The sequence below is a fragment of the Megalops cyprinoides genome, chromosome 9, assembly GCF_013368585.1.
Source record: "Megalops cyprinoides isolate fMegCyp1 chromosome 9, fMegCyp1.pri, whole genome shotgun sequence".
NCBI lineage: Eukaryota > Metazoa > Chordata > Actinopteri > Elopiformes > Megalopidae > Megalops > Megalops cyprinoides.
In genome coordinates, this window is record NC_050591.1 from 7,025,859 (window position 1) to 7,049,616 (window position 23,758).

The window sequence follows — 23,758 nt, forward strand, 5'->3', positions numbered from 1 at the left end:
AAAAAAAAATCAGATAAAGTGTTATTAAACTAATATTTGCTTTCGGGGCACAATACCGGGCATGTGGGGCTGCCGCCATCTTGCAGCACCAGCCCAGTGATGGGGCTAATATTCTAACCAGTTATTCCTACCAGTAACAGTCATAACAGCTCACCCAGGTTAAGTGTCCTTACAGTACTATTCAATTTTATACAAAAAAATGCCTAACCAGTCCATTAAAAATGGAAGAAACGACAGGTTTGGTCAACATCCCTCTCCCTATCCTGACGCTGACATTCACCCTCTCGCTGTGCCTCTGGAGGTGGCTGCTTGCTAGGTATCTAGGCCTGTGCATGTGGTTAGCAAACTCAGCCCCCCTCATTCCTCCACTCACATATACCTATACGCACACACAAACACACACACATAGGTCTTGCACAGTCTTGTGCTGTCCTTACACGAGGTTTTTTTTAAATTTTATTTCATTGTACTTTTTTATTTTTGTTAAACTTGCACAGCGTATGCAGAATTCCACCAGAGGGGGGGTAGTCGTTACAGTCCTTCAACTGGCATGGACTGCACTGCTGAGTCCATTACCTTACAGGCATTGATTGTGGACAGGGAGAGGGAGCGGAGGGTGAGAAGGTTGGGAATTGACAGGACAGAACGACGCATTGATTAAATCTGAATCCCCTTCCATCCTGTGCTAATTCTGGAAGAGTCCCCCCCCCCCCCGCCCACTTCACCTCCTGTTCCGCTATCCCATCCCCCGCTCGGTGGGCAGGGCTTCACTTCTCCATGAGCGACAGCTGGATGATGCGCTGTAGCTCCTCCTCCTCCTGCCTCTGCTTGAACTGCGCCTCCTCCTGCTCCCGCGCCGACAGCTCCATGGCCAGACGCAGCTGCTCGTCATAGCTGCTCGGGGCCTTTTTGGCTGCCGGGCCTTGGGGGCTGGCAGTGGGGCAGGGTTTATGCTGTGGGGTCCTGGGTGGGTGAAAGAGACAGGTATTAGAGTCAGCACTCAGCCCACATTAGAGACCACATTGAGTCAGAGTCCACAGTATGGGCCTGACTATTCACTTTGGCCTTGCGTTGTAAAATTAAGAATGAATACATAAGCTTGACAGGACATGATTAATCATGTTGTCTTTAAATATGAGTTGAAGTCTGCATTACTGGACCTTAACTGCTGTGGTGTACATAAATTATGCTTACACAGCTGACACTGTGAATACCTCAAACGCCTGCCAGGACCCACCGGCAAAATGGGCTGTTTTTAGGGTCCAGGCCTGTTCATTGACAGTCATATGCTTTTAGCAAAATGTGGTCTTTAAAATATATACAATATCTTCTAGATGCAGCTTTGTAGAATACAATCGTGTCACTTCCTGAAAAATAATGGGGTTCAAAGCAAAGCCAATGAAGTTGAGAAACTGAGATCCAGACACAGTGTGTCAGGAAAAATCAAAAATTAGTTCAATGTGAATGAAGACAGTGTTAGACAGTGTTCGTGGAGTTTAAGCACACAGAGTAGTGCACGATTAGAGGATAGTGAAGAGTGAAACTTGTGATGTAAAAGCGACAATGAAAGCATGGTATTATTGTATGTTGCAGTGCCAGCTACTACACTGTGCACAGTGAATTCAGGGACCATGCTTCAGCTAGCTTGTATTGACGATAGACAGCAGAAGTATACTGACAGAAGACCTTTTGAGGCAACTGGAGTCACAGGGCAGGGGGTGTGTGCCAGGTTTGCTGTTTGTCAGAGCCTCCCAGATGGTCACCTACAGACAGAGCAAAGGGGGACACATTCAGAACATCTTCCGCTTGACATTACTCTCAGTGTCTTCATGTGTCAACATGAAATAAACAGAAGTGGTGCCGCCTTCATCATTCATTTTTCGCACTGCCTGTTTGCTCTGCCTGCCTGGCTGCCGTGCTAAGTGTGAGCGCCAGTCTTCCTGGCGGCCGGCAGACTGCAGGGAGTTTCTCTGACCTGGTCGTACTCAGACCCAGCCTCCAGCAGGCTCTGCTGGATGGCAAACTGCAGCAGGTCGTCCTCCTCCTCGCGCATGTTGTCCCCGTGGTTGCCGCCCAGTACGCTGTAACCCTGCGGGGCTTCAAACACGCACGAGGGGATCTCTCCTCCACGGCACGAGGCTAGGAGGGAGACACACACATGTGCAAAAGTAAGAGCGTCTGTTATGGAAAACAGTATTTGTACTGTGTGTAAGTTTTTGTGTTAAGCAAAGCATTTATAACTCTTGGTTATTTGAACACGTAATCCAATGGAATTTGACATTTGTTGGATTTCCACACAATGGTCATAATATGGTAGTCATTTTTTTTGTTCAATCAATATAGCTTGATGTCTTTCCATAAGTAAAACCCATTGATGTGCACCCTATTAATGGAGGTGTAAGGATGGGGCGTAAGTGTGCAAGTGTAGTCAGCGTGATAAAGTGTGTGAACGTGTGCAGGTGTGGTGAGTGCAAAGTGTGTGCGGTGACCGTGCATGAGAGAATAACAACAGTGAATGTGATGCAGTATTTCAACAAGTGTGGTGACCTTGTGAAGTGTGTAAGTGTCAGTTTGTGTGTGTGAGTGTGGTGAGCATAATAAGCCAGCATGCAGGTGACGCTCACTAGTGGAGCTGGAGCTGGAGACACTGGAAGAGTCGCTGCTGGGTGAGGGGGTGTCTGTCCTGGGACTGTCCCTCTGCCCAGCCCCCTCAGAGTCTACTGTTCCCGTCCCCCCACCATCCTCACAGCCATTCAGGTTCCCAAAGGTGATGCGTGCATTCAGGATATGGTAAATGGGGATCTCTGTTGAGGCAAAGAGTAGATATTTCACACAGAGATCATTTATGAGAAATTTGGGTGAGGTCAACGACCCTTAATGCCAACAGCAGGTGAAGAATACACTGGCTTGAAAGTAGTCCTCACTGTGACCTCTCCGGCCTGTGTCCTATTTCGACTCACCAATCTTGACAGGGAAGCCAGGAGGTAGTCGCAGGTTGATGAAGTCCCTCAGCTTAGCGAAGAGTGCATTAGAGATGGCCATCAGGTCGATGATGGGCGCCACCTGCTCCGCCAGTGACAGGGGGTGGGATTCACACAGCCACAGCTTCGCCTTGAACCTGACATCACATCACATCATCAAAAAAAATTACTTTGACCTTTGACCTTTGACCATAATAGTTTGGGAACTGTGGAAATCTGAGGATGGAAGTCACCTCTGCGTCTTGGTGGTGAGCTGGCAGGGGTACCCAATGTCTCGGGGACTGAGGGACATGTTGGGGTTGAAGTACTCCTCGGCTGTTAGGGAGGTGGGATTGGTGAGGGGGCAGGACATTTGAGTCACCAGGGTCTGAGAGAGAGAGGGTGGACAGAGGGGGGCCTCATCAATATTACACCAGCATAATTCAAATTCATCTAAGTTTTGAGAGGAGGAAAGAATTGTTTGGCCATTATGTGCACATGAATATTAACTATTACTCCATGGTAAGCAATCCTGTGATTCATTGCAATTTAATAAACACACTTGGGTGCAGTAATAATGATGATGTAATGTTATTAGGCTAAGCCCACTCACCCCGTTGTTTGAGCCCATGTGCTGCTCCGCAATTCCCAAGAAGGACTGCAGGGGCGTCTTACTGCCTGAGAGAATTTCACACCAATAACACCTTATCTACAAGCAAATACCTGACAGACTTTTATAAGCGCATAAAACTCACACTGCTGTATACCTTTCGGCTTCACCTCTGGCTCAAAGACGAAAAGAAACATCCCCATCATTGTTCTTTACAGAGTATCAACTATGCTTCAAAATGGTACAGAGAAATTTACACAAGCATTAAACAAACAATGTGTAATAAGTTGTTTTGTCAGGATGTGTGTGGCCATTTTGAATCACATGGATGCCTAAAGCACCTCAGTACTTCACGTAAATATGGCTTCCAGTAGACAACGTGCATCAGGGGCCGTGTTATGTCCTCCAGAAAAAATCTGGGGGCAGAAGATAAAACTGACAGACCAGTGTCTTTGCTGAAACACACATTTGAGCCAATGCCGTGTACAAATTCAGAAGTTGCCTCTTTAGGCCTCATTCTCAAGGTTTTTAACACATGCTGGAATGACCCATTGTAGGCGAGCAGTGCAAAGCTGGTATTATGGACTATAAAAAGGTTCAGATGTCATAAAGCCTCTTTCTTGCACCTCTCAGTGCTTGTGTGGGAGTGCAGCTGACAAGGGCTGCATGACTTTTTGGGGGTGTGGTTTGATCTAAATGTAGCATACTGACTTTTTCATCTAAACAGAATGGTCATCTGAATGCACCAGAAAAAAAGAGTAAAAAATGTATTTCAACTGTACTATGAGTCCTGGAAATAACAGAATCCTTTACACAATAAACATTTATGATATTTACAGGAAAGACATCCAAGTGCAAAATAAAACCCTAAAGATAATCTAATACATGAATACATTGCAAGAGAGTAAATGACATCTTTGATCTAAGACTGTCTTGCTTTGTGTTAAGTGTTGTATCTGCCCTTTGAACTAGCGTTACATATAAAATGTAGCTGCTGAAAAGTTGCCACGAGTTGCTGATGTTGGTGACAAGGAAAAAAAGTTATTGGAACCGTCAGTTACATGCGATTAAGTTACCTTCCTGAACACAGAGGAGAAACAGATACTTAAAAAAATGTATTGGATAAAGTGAAGATATTAATATTAATATAAGCTCAATGTAAGCTATTACGACTATTCACGTTGTGTTTAAAGTAAGTTACTCTCCTGAGAGAATCAGCCAGGCTGAGTCCTACAGTTCAAGGCTAGGTGGTCTGTGTCATAAGGCACCAGCCTAGAGTCCACAGAGGTGGAACACATTATTCAGTTATGTTCCTTTTTAATGATGGTGCAAGCAAGTTTCCTGCCTATTAGCACCTCTAGCAGCTTGTGTGGCACCTGAGAGTAACCTGGATGTTGGATGTAAGGGGAGATGTGACTAACCTCCACACAACTCAATAAACTAAGATACCTAATAGGTATAAAAACTTAAGCCTTTGCTCTCATTCACACTCTCACTGACACTGTCCTTATTACCCTCTGGATCTGCTCTCTGGAGCTCAAAATACAGGTTTGACTGGACTGAGCTATGGAGATTGGGATGGCCAGATGAGAACATTTACTTTGTGCTCAATTAATGGAAGTTTAACTGAAGATCAGGAGGGAAAGGAAATTCCTATATCCACACTTACTCTCCCCAAACCAATCCACACCAGCCAATGATATATATAAACCACCCACTACCCTCTTTTTCTTTTTGCATCAGCCGATTCAAATTTTTCTGTTGCTCCTGACTCCACCTTGTTAATTAGTTCATAGCCTGTTGCTTGCCATCAATGCTGTTTGCTGCAAATCCATTTCGTCATAATAGATTTCGTCATAATAGACTGTTTACATCTGAACAATAAGATCCTATCACCTGCTTGACCGTCCCAGCCCGTTGCCACCTTGCTGCCACTTCCTCTGTTAGACTTGGTATCCATGGGTCTCCTTCCTCCTCCTTGGACCCACCTGAAGCTGGCCCAAAGGGCCATAGGTGTTCCATTTAACCAAACCGACTCAGGGCAACCCTGTATTCACTCTACATGGGCTCCTACAACCTCACTTGTGTCACTTGTGGGTGATGTTCCAAAAAGCCCTTCCTGCCACATGGGACACCACTGCCCCCGCTGGCCTGGCAGTGCTGCCTCTTCCGTTCCTTCTCACGGTGCAGCAGTCACTTTTGCTGTTGTCCTGGCATTGGTCTCCACCACCAGCGCTCCTTATACTGGGGATCCCTGCTCTAGATGCCACGCCCTGTTTCCACGCCACCGGCTCTGGTTTCTGCCCTTTCGGCCTCCTTGCCCTGTCGTACCAACCACACTGCTGGCCTCTCCCTCTGTGACCGGTGCTCCAGGCAGCCCCTAGCTTGCCTAACCTCGTACTCCCCTCTCATGTACCCCAGTTTCCCTTCCTCCACCTGTTTGCAGGCTCCTCCCTGCTACCCAAGTACGTTTTCCCCAGCCACACTGCCAGCTTTACCTCATCCCAGTCACTCTCTTTAACCACCTGCCCCATTCTGATTTCTGTCTGCCACCGAAATCTCTCTGGTATGAACACAAATTGGTCTTCACTGACTTCTTTACTGAGTTTTACTACTCCCCTATACACTCCACTACGGTGAAATCTGTCTCCGGACTGCACTACTACATGCAAAGCAAGTTGGCAGCAGTTTCAGTTTAAAGAGTTTCACCTTTTTTCGGGAATTGCTGTCTGAAGAGAAAAAGATTTGCTATTTATAACACATAGGGGAAGCAAAGGAAAGATCAAGGACTGTAGCAACAGTAGCTGTTTGCCTTTAGGCGGCCCTATATTGAAGCTGAGCTACTTCTATTTCCCTGGAGTGCTTTGTGAACTCAAAGACAGGTCAGGTAAAATGAATGCTTGTAAATGTACATCCTATGTGCAAATGAGTTTATCCCCAGTACAGAATTTGTCCTACAGCACTCTTCAACAGATAATGCCATCAAACTCATCTGCCGTGCCAGCTGTGACGCTCAGCTGTGCAGGGATGACGCCATCAGCGCCTTCAGAGCGATGCCCCTTCATCCTCATCCCCGCCATGTGTTCAGAGAGACTTCCCGTTACACTTGGGCCCAAGAACATTCAAAAACCTAACGGTTATCGGTTGCCCTTCCTCCTGCATCGTCTCGATGACATCCTCTTCATCAGTCCCCTTCATCTCCCGTTTCAAGTCTTGCCGCTTTGCTCTCCATTTCTGCTAAGCTCAGTATGCCTCGCTCTCCTGACAAAATGTCTGCCCCCTGAACTACGCTGGAATTTCACTCTCCTCAATTCCATAGCGTTCACCACCTGACTCCCTGCAAACAAACCTGCTCGCATCATCTCATATTTCTCTCCTCTCCTCTCACTCCTGAGCTGGATGTGACTGCTCAGCTTTTACACATAAAGTTTGTATTATTATTATTATTATTATTATTATTATTATTATTATTTACATTAAGATTGCATTCATTTACGTGTACTAATATATTGGTTATTATTCTTACCTTTACCAGTGACCAGCTAATGTGTAATGGCAATTTGTTAGGCATTACCTTATGGCACTTCATTTTGAATTCATCCTTTTTGTGCTCCCTACAGTAAAGTGGAAACCACTCACACCATTACGCCTAATTAATGCATAATTCACAGCAACAGTGAATTAATGTGCCATGGCAGCTTCTTATGCATGATAATGGTGTAAAACATCGACCTAGTTTTGGAACGTTTGGTATCAAGCACACAGTAGTCGTGTGTATGTATTTGTAAATTATTTACCAAGTCTACATTGCACATGTATCAATTGATCATTTATTCATGAAAACGAATACATTAGTTATGTTAACTAATGTTAACCTTAGCATGAAATGTAGCTATCATTCTGAGTCATCTTAAGTTCACAAAGTGCATCATCTCTTGCCTTCTCCATTCAATCCCTTTCCAGAGTTGGTCGTCCTGAGCACTTCCTGTAGGGTTGGGCTATTCATGAGTCACAAGTCAATGGCATAACATTTCTACCATGACTTGGTCTTCCCCCAAAGACCCACAGCTCCCCTCTGACACCATTTTCTCCTTCCGCTTTAGTGTGGCCATTGCTCTCCTCAGAGTAAAGGCGGCTCACAGAATTTTCAGAAATAATAATAATTTATAATTATTATTATATTATATTATTATATTATATTATAATAATAATTTCAGGGGATGCAGGTATTTCACCTGTACTTGTTCAGACTGACAGGGCTGCAGCCCACAGCATCGTCCATAGGGGTCACTCAAATCACTAAACATTAGGCCATTTCTCCATCTTTTAATTTACATCTTTTAATTTAACAATCAGTTCATCCTACATGATCCAAATGTATGGAGACACAAAAATTCAACTACAGATCCGCTGTCCCATTTCACCCAGTGGAAATTCAGGAATTCACCACCAGGAGCACATCGCAAACCCGCTCCAGCTCATCCCCGCTCTGACCTCCTCCTCTCCTGAATCATCCACTCCAACTAACAAGGAAAAGGAGCTTCCATAATCCAATTCAAACTCCATATTCCCATCAGTCCTCCCAAACAACTCGCCGCCTCCATCCTGTCCTGTTCCCGGCGGGCACATCCTCCGCACGCCTGACCGGCTCACGCCTCAAACGGCTCAGCAAACGGCTTCATCACATCCGTCCACTCTGACCTTCAAAGTCTCAATTCCCAATAATGTGATCACAGCCATTCACAGGGGGAGGGGGATGGAGCCATGGTAACTAACTGCAGTTTAAGGTGGATCAGTAAAAAAAAAGTTAGCAAATTTTCAGATACAGTCAGCAGAACCATCAACCCACATCCAATCTCGTGTATCGCCTTCGGCATCACTGAAGTGCAGAGAGGTTTGAAAGATGCACATCTTACTCGGCTGAGGTAGCTGGCAGGATAGGGTGGCAGCACGGCTTTACTCATTACGTCAGACCTAGCTGGATGGGTAACAGTGTTCTTCTGATGGCAAGCCCATCAGGGATGGAGAGGACCCGTCTCCAGCGCAGACTGCCGTTCAAACGCTCTCAGGTGGAGAGACTAATTAAAACTGCAATTTCACGGAAGGCAGGAGCAAGAGGAGGGGGTTCATTACGAGCCAGCCTCTGACATTGGAGGAGGAGATTGTGGTGTATTGCAACGTGCCACCAAACCTCTCCATTCCCAGAGGAGCACTCCAAACGTTTTCTTAATAACACAGTGTGCCACTGACAGCTGACACTTCAGTACGTGCTACCTGGAGTTATGGGTGTAATGTATGCCGTTATCATCCACATCTTTAATGGGTAAAATATAAATGTAAATGTGTATATACATAGATACCTGTGTACGTATATCGATCTGTCTATCTATAAATCAGAGACAATATTGCCTTTAGCTGAAGAAAAAAAAAACTTTCATATTAACTGTTTATTGGCTAACTGAATGTTATGACACACTGCCAAAGAATATGCAGCCTAAGTTCATTGGCTATGGTCTTGTACAGTCAGCGTGTCACACAGACAGTCCTGCATCAGCAGCTACTCGAGGAGCTTCTCCGCATGGACCGGGTTCTTACTCTGACAGACTGTGCCAGCTTCCTCTTCGCCATTGTTGTTCATTCTTATCTGCATTTGTCCCCGCTACCTATTGCCTATTGCCCACAGACTGGTTACCTCGTAGAGTCTCACTCTCACACCCAATCATGCAGTGTGGATGTCAGCAAATTTCAGACATATCAGAATACAGGGGCACAGTGTAGCACAGTGGGAAGGAGCATGGCTTGTAAGTGAAAGGTGGCTGGTGTGATTCACCACTGGGGCACTGCTGCTGTACCATTGAACAAGTTACTTAATCCATAAATGACAGTGAGGTAATGTAATATTGTCAGGATGTCCTATATTAGTTGAGAGATCGCAATATCCAGATTTTACTAAATCTGAGCAATTTCATGCAGTGTATGCTTGACATAAGGGTTAGTAAGCAGATTCTGAGAGGGTAAGGCTGAAGCACCACTATATTACACAAAGCAAGAATACTGTACACCAGACACAAAACACTGAGAGAAACTCAGGTATACGCAGTCACATGGCACACAAAATATTTTCCATATGTACACAGACCAGCAAGCTCTCTCTCTCTCTTTCACACACACACACACACACACACACACACACACACACACACACACACACACACGCACACAGGGAGACTTAAAAACACAATAAACAATTCTGGCTCCCAAATTTCATAAGTATATATAGTGTGCCCCACTTGTAAGAACACATCTGTCCAGTAGGATCTGACTCTTATAAGCAGTGGAATTCAATGGGTAAAGTTGTAGTTTTATGTTTTAAACAAATTAACGCTAAATTCTTCAAGCATGACTCACGTTAATTATTTGAATGTCACCCTGCAAACTGCTAGAGCTGTATGGGCTACAATGCCTAGCTGCAGTCTAAATTCAACCACAAAATAATAACTTGACTCACCTTAATTATTTTGAGCACCTCCATAATGGAATATGAATGGTTCACATTCATATTTTATCTCCTGTCTCGATGCTCAGTCTTCTACAGTCATAGAAAGCATAGATTGTGGAATGCCCAATTTCCCAGCTGCAGCTCTTTGATTTCATGATGAGCATTGTAAGACATAAGAAGGCAGCACTTTTCGTCAGTAGAATGCTTTCTTTTTCCTGCCATGTTAGTAGACATTCCACATTTTGCCTAACTGCCCAGATTATTTCTCAAAATTTTTACATGCTCAGCACTTTGGTAATTACTATGAAATAAGAGAATCACTGCATTTCAAAATCACATTACTCGAATTTTTTAATTATTATGCACCACTGCACTTGATTAATTATCATAACATATGCTAATATGAATGAACTCAAAATGATGCATAAAAGCAGATTCCATGATTCTTTCACATGGAGCATTTAAACAGTGGTAGCATAGGAAAAAAAACATTTCTCTGTGTTTTTGATCATTATATGTTGTTGATTTTTATATCAGCACTTCTTATAAGTGGAATGAATTGTATTAAAAGATGATCAATTTACCATCAAAAATAACTAACCTCATTTCTTATCCATCAGTCAAGCAAATTCAACTGCCTGAAGGAAGAATCTGAAGGAAGGAATGTCAATCTCTTTTGGCAATATACACTTTGCTATGCACTAGTTGGCAGGCAGGCAGGTTGAATTTGTGACCAGCAATGGCCAGACAACAAACAATAGGCAGTTCTGAACTGTGTGTGCATCTCCCTTGATTTGAATATGGGTTTGAAAATAAATGTATTATAACTGCACCTTCATTATGTACAGTTCATTTGTCCTGCCTGACAAATAATTCCCTCTTTATTAAATCAAATAAAATTAAATAAATCCACTAAATAGAACAGATAAATCCATTCTTGTTTACTAAAAATCTCAGCCAGAATAATTTGTTGCATTTTTAAGGCCTCTCGGTGTATTGACTTATTTACATCACTAAAGAAACTATTCACAGACACCACACAGCCCAGCTGAAAACGATGGCGAGATGTACCTTTGGGCTTGGCTTTGTGCTGTTCAGTAAGATGGTCAGTCCGAGTTCGAGTAATCAGCTCGACATTAGAGGCACCATACACCTGAGAAGGAGACAGCGAAAGCAAGAGGACGATATCTTAAAGCAGAGGATGAGGAGGTGGATTCGAGCAAACAATAGGGAAAGTAGTTTAAAGGTATGCATAACATTTTCACGAGTGGCAGTGCAGGATAGCAGCTAGGAGCAGGATCCATAAGTGAAAGGTCATTGGTTTGATTCTATGCTTGAGCTGTACCCTTGGGCAAGGTACTTAACCTAGAATTGCCTCAGTAAACATCCAGCTGTATAATTGGATAACATGTAAAAAAACTGTGAACTATGTAAGTTGCTCAGGATAAGAGCATCTGTTAAATAACAGTAATGTAAGGTAATGTAACAAACATGGCCATGCCAGTTTAGAAAGGGCTCCCACACTCATCTATACCATAAAAGAAAGTACTATACTCTTTAAGTGCATTGAAGGGTACAGCACCTTCTTTAAAACTTGTAAAAACTGCTTAATATGCTATATCATGTTGCCAACCATCAGTATAGTAATTTAAAATGGTCTGAGAATGACAGAGCACTTAAGAGAAGTCAAGGCAAGGAACTGTGAAAAACCTGTCTCATACCCAGTGGGCAGAAAAGTGGTCGAATTTATCTTCGTTCCATGCATTGCACCTGTCTAGCAGAGCTTTTGGCTTATATTACCTATCCTAAAATGCAATCCTCCAAAATACTTGCATGCAGCCAGCAGATTTTTTCACACTGTGAGTCACACAGCACCCTACAGAGGAGTGTGAACTCATTGGGGGGTAGGCACCATTGCGCTGACATTATCAGAATTGCAGGGTGCCAGAGAGAGCCCAGTCTGTGCCCAAGGTGAGCACCTTGGCCGAATTAGGCCTCATCTCCTTCCACTTCCAGGATCCAAGGATCAATGAAGACTGCAATTCAGTTCAATGAACTGCAAATGGTGGCCATTATAAAAGGAAAGAATAAAAAAGAAAACATCTAGATAACTACATTTTGTAGTTACATCGTTCACGATGTTAGTGATAATTATCAATAATTTGATATATGGTCCCAGCTTCATTACGTTTCACCATTTCACAAATTTGTGCAGTTACAACAGTGAATGTTTGCATTGATCTTTAGTAAATCTACTTGACATTGACATAACCCTGTTAATAGATTCCATTTAGAACATGCTTTTAACCTGTAGATGCCTGAAGTGAGGCAACACAAAGCACTCTTTGCATTGGTCCACTGTGTTTGTGAATCACCAGCTCACTGGCCCACAAAGGTTCAACTGGACCAATATCAAATGCACATGAATGAACATTCATGTCTGTCATTAATCAAATGAAATAATGTAAGTTTAACTAAACTAAACTAACCTGAATTGATCAGATGCAATAAGACTTGCAATGGAAAGCATCTGTTTGGACATTGGTGACATTTCTGAGACACCAGTTAAGTTAGTTTTGATGGCTATGGGTTACAGACTAAAGGCAGTGAGTGAATTTGTTCATTGAAATGAAACCCACCCTGACTAAGGGTGTTCAACACTGGAGTCATCCTGCCACTGTCCTGCCTTCCTTCATCTCTCCAACAAATATAGGTGATTCATAACATCATTTGCAGACACTGCCATTTGCTACCTCTCCTGCTGAAAAAATGTGATCGATATCACCTATGAGAGAAGCAACGGTGTGCGTCTGAACAACTCAAGCACTGTCTGACCACAGAACACCTTCTGGCATACAGCGTGACAGATAGTCAGTTTATACTGGACACCGGTGTGTCAAATCAGAGTATTGGTGCTGTCCTCTCTCAAGCCCAGTGGGAGGGGAAGAGGATTGCATCACTTCCATTCAAAATCGGAATCCACTCAACCTAACAGCTGTACTTCTTGATCCGTCGTACCGTGGGGATCACACTGACACAGATTTCAAAACTCTGCTATGAAAGCAACCACTGACATCACTGAAATTGTTAACAGCGTTAATTAAACATTGCTGTATGTCAGCAGATGGCTCTCCTACATCTCTCATAGTTTAACCTGAGAAGCTGACAGGAGGTGCTTGATAAAAAATCATGACAGACATGATGCTGGGCTTTCCGCCAGGGCTAAAGCGCTGTAAATGCGAATGCATTTAAACTGCCAACTGCACTATGCCAAAATGTTGCCGCGCCCCGAATATTCACCACTACTCCTTTACAAGTTCTGATCACCCACCACCAGCACATTAGCACAATGGTGATGAAAACTCACAAATCCAAGTGCATTTGCAATTTTTCCAAATGTCCAGGAGTTTTCCAACTCCTCCTTTTCTCCCTTGTGATGCAATTTAAGTTATGAAGAACACAAGCACCAATTTTTCTTCTTTATTGGCTAGTTAACCAGGCTTATCAAGCTGGCTAGCTAGTTTTATTTCCGTCAGTGGCTAGTTCTACTTTTCTGTTGTAATTGCAAATGTTGGTGTGTTGCAAAATGGGCAATGCTTCCTCGTTGGTAGGAAGGTCTGCAGCTGACAATTGTGTACTTTGTGTAAAACTGCCTTTAATGTCAGGGGGAAGATAAGTGACCAACCCCATAAAAAACATAAAACTCTAAAACTATATTTACCTAGCAAATAAAACATGACTAAGATAATATCAAGCTATGTTACTTTGATTAGAATTGTTTCCTATAAAACTATAAAAAATGTCATTTAATGGTTTAACACATTTGTTATCTCTACCAGCTAACTTGTACCTTGTCTACCCAACCACTGAAACCTGGTCAGCGCTTCTAATATTGTTGACTCCTTATGGTTTTTTGCTTGTGTTACACTTTGCCTCACTTGTATGTCGCTTTGGATAAAAGCATCTGCCAAATGAATAAATGTAAATGTAAATGTGGATTACTTCAAGGTGGGATCTTGGGAATCTGAATTGGTCTGAGAATGAAAGGTTGAGATGATGTCAGATGCATGAAAATTTTCTGTCACTTCTGGCTTTTCAGTCATAAGGAGGTGAGACACCATCTGCAGGACAGAACTAGAAAGGAAGCTGCACACTACTGACTTTGCCACATCCCACTACAGCTTCCTGTTCATTGAGGTTGGTATCTCTGTGTTAATCATAAATTGCTTTGTATGTTTATAAAACTGAACAGCGTAATGGAAAAATGTATTCACTTGTAGAAAATGATCCCAGTGTTACTGGGGAAAACAGAATATTCTGTGCAATGAGTCAATGACTGTCTCTTTGTGAATTTGACTTTTTACTCAGACAGTGAAAATGCTTGTTTCAACTGCAGGCTGAGCCCTGCAGCCCAGGTTTGAAACCAGCCATGCCATTTGCCCACAATGACCGGGAGCCTACATCGGTGGAACAAATTGGCTTCAGTTCCCTGGGGATAAATGTGGGAAAGTTGGTTAGTGTCTCCTCATTGCACCACTCTCTGCACCCTGGGACTCACTTTTGTGTCTAGGAGTTACACAGATAGTGCCAGGAGGATGTGCTAATCCTCTGATGGCCTATGCTGCCTGGTGCACTATGGGACTTGTAGTCTGAAAAACAGTCAAGCAAGGGTATCAAGGGATTGCATTCACCTCTCCCAACGATCCTTATTGGAGTCAGCAGTTTTCATTATGGTGGTGACAAGCTTAAATGAGTAACTGGGAACTCCTAAAATTGGGTGAACAAAGGGGGGAAAATGCAAAAATATAAAAATTCCAAGACAAGGTTTGAGTACAGCTTGGTGTCATTTCGCAGTGGCCTGAATGAGTGAAATACAGGTCTTAAGGGCCTGTGGTGACCTGAAAAGCATTGGAGTGGCTCTGGAATACCACTCTTGTCAAACCTTGTTTATTCTTGACAATATGTCACAACAAGAAGATCCAAGCATCTCTTCTTCAGCTCTGACCAAGGTGAGCGAATGACTGGACTGAAAGGACTGTGGATTAGTTGCTTAGCAACTGATGTAACAGCTGACTGAAAAAAACAAATTATTCTAACATTCATTTTGCCATCCTACAAAAAAGACAGATAAACTGTACAACACTGGCACTCTGTACCCATGAATATCATTGCTTGATCCAAAAATTCTGAGTAGAAAACAGATTCTGATCCAGGGTCTGTTGCTAGCAGCACCACAAATCTTTTCAAGATGGTCCCCTAAATTACAACGAAAATTTAATGAAATTTACCTGAAGTATCTCTGTCAATATTTTGTTATCTTCAAGAACTTATTTTGAGTACGCTCAAGGTCTAAGGAGTGTGGGAACCCAAGAACCCTTGTTTTATGATGGCTGACAGAGTGCTGTACCACACTTTCACATGCATGGTTTCAATATTATTTGCATTGGCATTTACTAGCATATCTAATATAATATTCACTACACTGTCATGCATCAGTTGCTTTGAAGGAGTGCTGTCACTTATGAATGCCTTATAAGATATTAATTACCATGCTCAGGTGTTAGGGGGAAAAGTAAATAAATCAAGCATTTTTGTTTGCCTTTGAAGCTTGTATTTGTCAAGCATGTTTGAAAATGTTAATAATACAGCATCCTCCACACTGCATCCAGCAAGAAAGGTACATAAAAAAGTAAAAATAAAAATAAAAACATACATAGAAAGATACATACTAAAAACCTTCCAGGTATTAGGCTAATGGTAACACACTGAGTGATGTTCAGTGTATTGAAAAGTAAAACTGGGATCCAATCAAACACACCAAATCACCTGAAGGAAAAATGCAATAAAAAAAAAAAATTAAAAGTAAGTGTATGCAATCTTATTCTCATCAGGATCAGCCTTATGTTCACAGGGGCTCAGAAACAGAAAAGCCGTGGCCTGATATGAAGGGTGGGCAGGCTGGAAATGCACATTTCTTTTTAGATCTGTATAAAAGCATCCGATCATTATTAGGCTGAAATATTCCATTTCCTAGCCAGTTGCCAGTTTGTTTTGGAGAACTCCAGCTGTAAGATTTGCCTTTAGATTTACAATTGCCTCCTAAACCACTTGTTCACAGCATGATACACCTATATCTTCCTCCTGGGAAGTGGGTTGCCACTGTACCTGTAGCTTTAATGGATAATAAAATAAAAGCGATAGATTCAACTTTTTAAAATAATTCTTATATAGCCATCTCTCAGCTTGTGGAGATCAATGACCATATGCCTGCAGTTAATCATGATGATACATACTACTGAATGTCTTCTGTGTACTCCTGTAGTTCCCACTTTCCCCCATGGAAAGAGGAAACATTAGATGACTTCTATATAATTCCAGAAGCTTCCACTGAATTTCCAAAAAAAGAATGTTGGTGTTTATTATTTAATTTGATTCAAAAGCAATATTAATTGTATAAAGGTGACAAACTCCAACCCAAAGAACCCAAAAATGTTCAGAGCAGCACAGGTGTGTACTACTGCATATCCAACAGGATGTAATCTCTGAGAGATTTTTATGACTCAAAAATGTTGGGCTATGACCTTGGATTAGTCTGGGACCATTTCTGATTAATTTACACTTTTCCTTTTGATGATTTGATGGTTTTGATTCAATGTGAGGCTTTTAACAATTAAAAAAAATATCTGATTGATGTTTTTTTTCCAGAACAATTATTTTTTCCTCATAGTAGTGCATATCCAATGATGATATGAAAAGAGAAGTAAGAACACTTAGTCCGTGGGCATTAACTGTACCTTGGCTTCATACCCATTCACCATCTCAGTCTTCTCACTGCGCCAGCCCAGGATACCTGTCTTATTCCTGTAGGGAGATCCAAATGGGTAACACCAGGTCATTACCCTTGCCTACGAAACCTTGCCTTAAATTTTCTGGGAGACAAGTAACACCTCCCCCCTTCTCCCTACTTCTCATATAAGCACACATTTCACTCCTCCATCTCACCTTCCCTCCCTTTCTCAACCTCAGGCCTGCACAACCTGACTGAAGGAAAGATGAGTCTGGTCTGCATTGTAATTATGGTGATTCCAACTCCCCTTCTCCTTCCACTTCCTCTTTCCTGCCACCTCTCCCTCTGACTCCCCGCCTTGCTCTCTCACCTCTCGAAGGAGATGTTCCTCGTGTCGAGCTGCGTTGTGACAACAGGGGCGGAGAGACGGGCGGCGACTTGCTCCTCGCTCGGCTGCAGCGAGCCCAGGAGGCCCAGAGCGGCGGGGCCCCGCTGAGAGGAGGGCAGCAGCGCCGAGGACGATAACGAGGACATGCACAGCGTCTCGCAGAACACCAGCTGCCTGTCGTGGTCCACTTCCATCACCACGGCGCTGGAGTCTGAGAGGGGAGAGGAAGACAGAGGGGTGCAGGTGAAAACGTTAGATATAAGAGTAGAAGGAACAGAAGATTCTGAGTCAGATGCAGTGACTGCTATAATGAGTACGTAAGAAACGGGGGGTGTTTCACAAGAGCAAAGAAAAATTGAGGCAAAACCAGAGTGACCCGATACGAGAAAAGAAAGGCAGGCAATGACAGACGAGGTTATGAATAACCCCTGACCTTGGCCCCGGAAGATGAAGCTGCGGTTTCCCCTCTGCCACGTCATGTGATCAAAGCCCATCAGCGTGGTGTCGACACGCAGACACTGCCCACTCTTCCACACACGGTAGGTATCACTGGGGCAGATCCGGGACACCAGGGGCACTGAGACGCAACAGAATGAGAGGGGAACGAGTGTAAGAGCAGGACTGCTGCACGCTTGCAGAAGAAGTAATTAGCATATTCTCTCTTTATTCAGTAGATCTACTGGTAAACACAAGGCAGAGGTGCTGATACTGTTCTTGTTTAAATGCGCACTGAGTAACATTCAGGAAGACTTTCAGAGAGAAATACATACCCCAGCTTGTAAACTCCCATTTCATCTCCACATAAAAATCCTGAGCCTAAGAGAGACACCACCCAGGAGGAGGATTGGAGTACATGGAGCGAGAAAACAAGAGAAGGAGAGGAGGAGAGAGGACGTTAATAGGATGAGATGAGGTCATTTCAATAGGAGTTTAAGAGAGCCATGTCTGAAACACAGACAGATGCTGGAGGTACGGGAGAAACAAAAAAGGCTGCAGAGTAGTGTGAATGTGGGTGAGAGAAAAATGAGGAGGAGGAACACACACATCTATAAAAAACCATTAAAAAAACTTGTGAGAGAGAGGATGGTTATGAGAGAGAGGATGACTATGCAAGCATTTTCCTAAGATGGAATCAGGTGTCTGAATGTCAAAAGTGATCTCACAGGCGTGCAAGCTACAGGCTGAGCTTAACAGGCTAAATGCTTTAAATGCAATATCAAATTTTATTGCATTGTTAAACTACTCTGAAATGGCAAAGTAAACCTAAATGTATCGACTTCGTTGGTAACACGAACTCATTTAATCACACATTTGGGGTATGTTCAAGACACCACAGCATATATTAGGCTTGTCTCACCACGACAACCACTGAATTCACTCAGGGGTGCTGAAGCAAGACAAATGCAGTCCTCCGATACTCTCGCACGCATCTAACGGCTATTTTTTGCACTACAAGTCACACAGCGCGCTGCAGTGGAGTGTGCGACCATTGGAGAACAGGCAGGGCTCTGCTGATGTCATCCCAGCAACTCGCAGTCGCCTGACACATCACAGGGTGTCTTGAGAGCGGTGAGTCGAGGAAACCCCGGCCGACCTACACGTCCCTATCCCCGGTGGAACAAAGTCTGTTTGTGCCATCGCTGTGGGCTCCCAGCCATTGTCAGCAAGAAAGACGCCTGGGATCAAATCCAAGCCACAGAGATCAGCTCATAGGAAACACATTTTACGTTTGTAACGTCTAAACTAATTCAAACACAGAATTCAGAGGCAACTTCAAAAGGCCACACAAGAAATCCCCAAACACAGACCACTCTGTGCTTTCTTTGCTAACTCCTCCATTGCCTTATTGTTTCACTCACAGTTGGGCTGTCCTATGTAGATAACTTTTGCAAAATGCAACGTATGTTCATTGTAGCCAACTGTAAGACAAAGAAAACATTATGTTCATTGTAGCTGATTGTAAGACAAATTATACATTAATACTTAGACAACAGCCACTTGCCAGATAAGAGGCTTTATGATGAGAACTAACCATTCAACCCAACAGGCTTGTCATACTGCCTATAGCCGAGGCTAAGCAAAGTGTCAAACCTGGTGTTGAACACTTAAATGGACTGTGCTTACCCTGCAAATCCTGGTAGGCTCTTCCATGTATGTATAACTCTGAGAGAAAAACTCTAGTGTCAGTTTGAAATTCACATCTAATTTCCACCTCTTGTCCTCTTGTTTTTTTTTGACAGATCTCACATTAAAGCTATTTGTATAAAATCCTTTTAAACATCTGTCTTGAGTCTCACTTCATACAGTAGCTTACACATTTAATACCTCAAACCAGTCTTGCTGTGCTTCTACATGTCTTTTAAAGAGCCTATAAGTGCTTAGCGTGGATAATGTTATTGCATAACACATTAATCTCCTTTGATTTATAATCAATATTATTTGTTATATACTTCTTAGTGTATTTATTTATACCCCTGACTAAATAGTGACAAAACATAATATAATAGAAAAAGTGTACATATTGGATCATTCTTCTCACTTAAAATGTTATACTTTAAAAATGAATACCTTTGCACAGCACAAAGTCATACATTTTATTGCAGAAAACATGACAGTCACATTTATTCATGCTATTTTGGTCAGTATTTAGCAAATCCTCCCCTGGCTTTTTACTGATCATAAGCTTCACCTATTTTACACCAAACATAACACTGATTAGCGGTTCCAAAAGTTTTCTGACAATATGGGTTTCAATTGTCATCCACATGTGGTTAATAGTGTTTTTTATGGTTTGGCTTCAGAGGCTTCTTCCTTGCAACCCACACATGAATGCCAGAAACAAGAAAGCAATTGTGTTACTTTTTGACACTTTGTATGCACTTTGTTTTGGAGGTCTCCAACTGTTGACTTTGTATTTTACAGCTGGCTTCCAAACTGCTTGTCAAGTGGGAGGTGTGACATTCACCTTTTTGAAAATTGTTTTATCGCCATCTTGCAATTTGTGCCCATCTGCTTGTATTTTTTGGACAGCTCTGAGACCGTAATTTTTTATTATGTACACTACTAATTTTGAGTTTTATTTACTCTTATGCCTTGGGAAAATGGGAAGCCTTTGGATGCCTCTATATAGTTTAAAGATGCTCCACTGAACCTCCAAAATGTAATTTTTTACTCTTCTTTTGTATACTACTTTTATACTTTTCATACTAGCATTCAAATGAAGGCACCTACATGTATTACCTTTACTGCCCCTCCCCACCACCCCATCCCTTGTCCTGATCACACCAAGTCTCCTTCTACAACATTATGCACTTTATCTGAGATGCCCACTGCTATTATTAGGAGTATCCCTGGCACCTGCTGTCTAGGCGGTCTGTATTCCCCTACCTTTAACCCTAACCTCTCTGCACCAAAAGTGCCTTGTTTAAACTCCCCTCAGCCACTCTACACATCTGCTAGCCCACTGTATCTTTGTCCCTGTGTAACCCAATGCATTTTTACAGGTCCCATCCATTCTAAAAGGACACTCAGTGCCCTATAAACCTTGAACCCCTTTTTTGTTTTGTAGCCACACATTAAATCTCCATAAAAAAAAATCTAGCTTGCCTTGGCAAGAAGGTGGTATTGGCAGAATTCCACAGAAAACAACTGTAGAGATTCTAGTTCTAATTTTTATAGCTAGATAAACAACTGTGTCCTGCACAAGCTCAAACCTACCAATACCTGTGTCATTAGTTTAAATGTGCACAGTGATTACCATGATTAGAGAGTTGCATCTGGAAGCTGTACAAAGTTAAAAATGGCAAAGAATTCATAGACTCTTTCTTAGTAGCTCTGGGTGCAAGTGGTAGCCAGCCCCTAGTACCTCAGCGGAGCTTGAGCAACTTTGGCAACTTTATTACCATCCAAAAGAAGCATAGTTGCAACCCAAATGCAATCCATCAACCTCACAAACACATTTTCCCCCCAGGAATGTATGTGCAAAACTGTTTGTGATTGGCAAGAGTTAGACAGTACACATAGTCATCAGCAAACATAGCCAGTTGCCAGTGACCAATATCAATGCAAACCTAAAGATGCTAATTAAAGGTAAATGTAAATTCTCAGAAATTGTTATTCATGCCAGCACTGAGGCATTCAGAAGTCTGTAATTTTCTCTGGTCCCCTCCAACTTTCAGAGGCAACGAGACCTACGGCAGGCTAGTGGCTTAAAACCTCTGCCTAGCTGACACGTAGGTCATTGGAATCTGTTTTTGGGGAAGTCTGCCTGCCACACTGAGAGTGAGAGAGACTCCACCCAAGCTGGAGAGGTTCTTCTTCTCTCATATAGAAATATATCTGACAGTCTGCCAGCCATAGTTGACAAACTGGAGCACCGGTCAGGAGACAGGCATGCAGTCCTACACTGATGTCTGCCAGCTTCTGAGGACCCGACACCAGTTCCCCTTTCGAGATTGTGTCCTTCCCCCTTTTTAGCAATAATCATTTACATCACAGGGACATCCGCTGCAATTCCAGTAATCTAATTAGTATCAGTACAAAAAACTCTAAATCACAAAGTGAAATACCCTGTAAGAACCAATCAAACTTTTAAATGTTTACAGACTGTCTGGAACCTAAGCAAATTTCCTATGTGAATTCTCCGAACTCACCTGAAATCTAGCCATCATGACTGATAAGGTGTTGATCATGGGCTTTTTCCAGTGTGTAACTAAGCCTGCACATTACTGAAAACACACATTAAGATCTCATTTATTATAACCCTTGGTAATGACAGAAAAACAAACTATTTTTTCCTTACAATGCAATGCTGTCTGCTATTTTCAGTCCTACTAGCCTGTCCCCAAAATATAGGGAAGAATATTTCCCTTAGGCATACCTTAAACTCCCTAAAGCTTCCTAATAAAGAGTGCTGTTAAAAAGTTCCTGAATTTCCTTCCAAAGGGCAAAGACTAAGCCTAACCTCTCCAGATGACTTTTAGGTGTTTTCAACAATATCCTACAACCAATCCTCAAATGTGTCACACCTCTTAGGAGGGAAAAAAAGCTCATCAGAAAAAATTGGGCCCCTATTATACACACACTACTCAATATCTTGAGTCTTTTTCCACCATTGAGCAAAATAAACTCAAGACTAATCATGTCATGTACATCATCAGTCTTTCACTTGATCCAATACCAGCATAGCTTACAAGAGGTCTCTTCACTGTGCTTTGTCAGCCTGTGTTAAATATTGCTAACACATCTCTATTGTTAGGCTACATGTCCAAGTCCCTGGAAATAGCCATAGTCAAGACCTTTTTGAAGAGACCAGAACTAGGACCAAAAAACTACAGGAGAACCATAGGCATATATTGAATCCCTTATTCGCAAATATCCTGACAAAAACTATAGTTAAAAAGCTTACAGCCTTTCTAAATGGCTAAGCTTGTAGCTTTTTTTCACCAGCAATATCTTAGAGACCTTTTCAGTAAGATTTTAGACCTGGTCACAGCACTGACTATACTTACATTTAGATTGTTAATGATACTCCTGTCTTCTGACATAACTGTCCTTCTCTTATTGACCTGAGTGCTGCCTTTGACACAACAGACAACAAGATCCTTTTAAGAATACCCTATGGTTCTGAATAGAAGTGTGTTGTCTATGGTTCAGATCATACCTACAGTATCTTGTACTTATACATTTTACATATCAAAATGTCAATCATCAATCCATCACAGCTGTATGGACCTTTGTTGTCTGTGTCAATTTCTTCTTAATTAATTGACTACTTAATAACATTTAAATTAGGATATACACTTGTTCCATTAGATCATAAGTATTTGTGGTGCAAGTAGATTTGAGGCAGCACTAGTAATCAACCAACAGCTCATTATTAGGGATTTAGGTTTGACTTTACAAAAGAACATATAGCCGGTGCAACCCAACACTTGTGTGATTATCAGTGTTATGCTCAACATTGTTTTTGTGTTAAGGGTCTACTTTCACCTGGCGCAGTCTGTCCAGCAGGAGGGGGATCTCAGCCAATCTTTTCATGGTGCGTTGGTAGTCACGGAAACGTAGGACCAAGCGCACTAACTCTGGGTTTCGCGTGCTGACGGCCTCCTGGAGAACTGAGAGGGGCAAATTTAGTACATTTAGTACATCACACACCGCATCTCTCTGCCTCCCCTACCGTACCCCTGTTCACCGTTCCCCCCAACCTTCTCATCGTCTCTGTCTCTCTCTCTCTCACCAGTCCATCCATTCCTGTTCTCCCTGCTGACATCCGCCCCGTGCTGCAGCAGCAGCCGAGCGCACTCCAGGTGTCCCAGCGTGACAGCCAGGTGCAGCGGGGTGCGTCCTCGAGGATCCAGGGTCTCCAGATCTACCTGTTTGTGTGAGAGGGAAGGGGTGAGGGGCAGAGAGATAATTTGCAGCATCCACATCAATGACTGATTTTCACATTGTTGCAATTCTAGAATTTATTCTACTGTTCTGTAAGATATTTCTACCCAACTACAGTACAAAT

The 23,758-nt window shown here is 42.6% G+C and overlaps 1 protein-coding gene across 2 annotated transcripts in view; it reads right to left on the minus strand.

The window, feature by feature from the left end:
- Positions 1 to 739: 739 nt before the first annotated feature.
- The window catches only part of ankrd13b (ankyrin repeat domain 13B), a 44,201-nt gene continuing 21,182 nt past the window's right edge, over positions 740 to 23,758 (minus strand). Inside the window, exons 2-15 of one of the 2 annotated variants that reach the window (XM_036536735.1) lie at positions 23,483 to 23,618; positions 23,236 to 23,360; positions 18,015 to 18,060; positions 17,678 to 17,821; positions 17,227 to 17,455; positions 16,864 to 16,930; positions 11,141 to 11,222; positions 3,574 to 3,638; positions 3,215 to 3,348; positions 2,961 to 3,118; positions 2,625 to 2,804; positions 1,976 to 2,139; positions 1,687 to 1,763; positions 740 to 963 (exon numbers count right to left, since the gene is read on the minus strand). In XM_036536735.1, the coding sequence (XP_036392628.1) occupies positions 768 to 963; positions 1,687 to 1,763; positions 1,976 to 2,139; positions 2,625 to 2,804; positions 2,961 to 3,118; positions 3,215 to 3,348; positions 3,574 to 3,638; positions 11,141 to 11,222; positions 16,864 to 16,930; positions 17,227 to 17,455; positions 17,678 to 17,821; positions 18,015 to 18,060; positions 23,236 to 23,360; positions 23,483 to 23,618 (1,803 nt within the window). In that variant the 3' untranslated portion in view covers positions 740 to 767. Of the gene's footprint in view, positions 964 to 1,679; positions 1,764 to 1,975; positions 2,140 to 2,624; positions 2,805 to 2,960; positions 3,119 to 3,214; positions 3,349 to 3,573; positions 3,639 to 11,140; positions 11,223 to 16,863; positions 16,931 to 17,226; positions 17,456 to 17,677; positions 17,822 to 18,014; positions 18,061 to 23,235; positions 23,361 to 23,482; positions 23,619 to 23,758 lie in introns of both variants that reach the window. The other variant, XM_036536737.1, reaches the window with a different exon arrangement.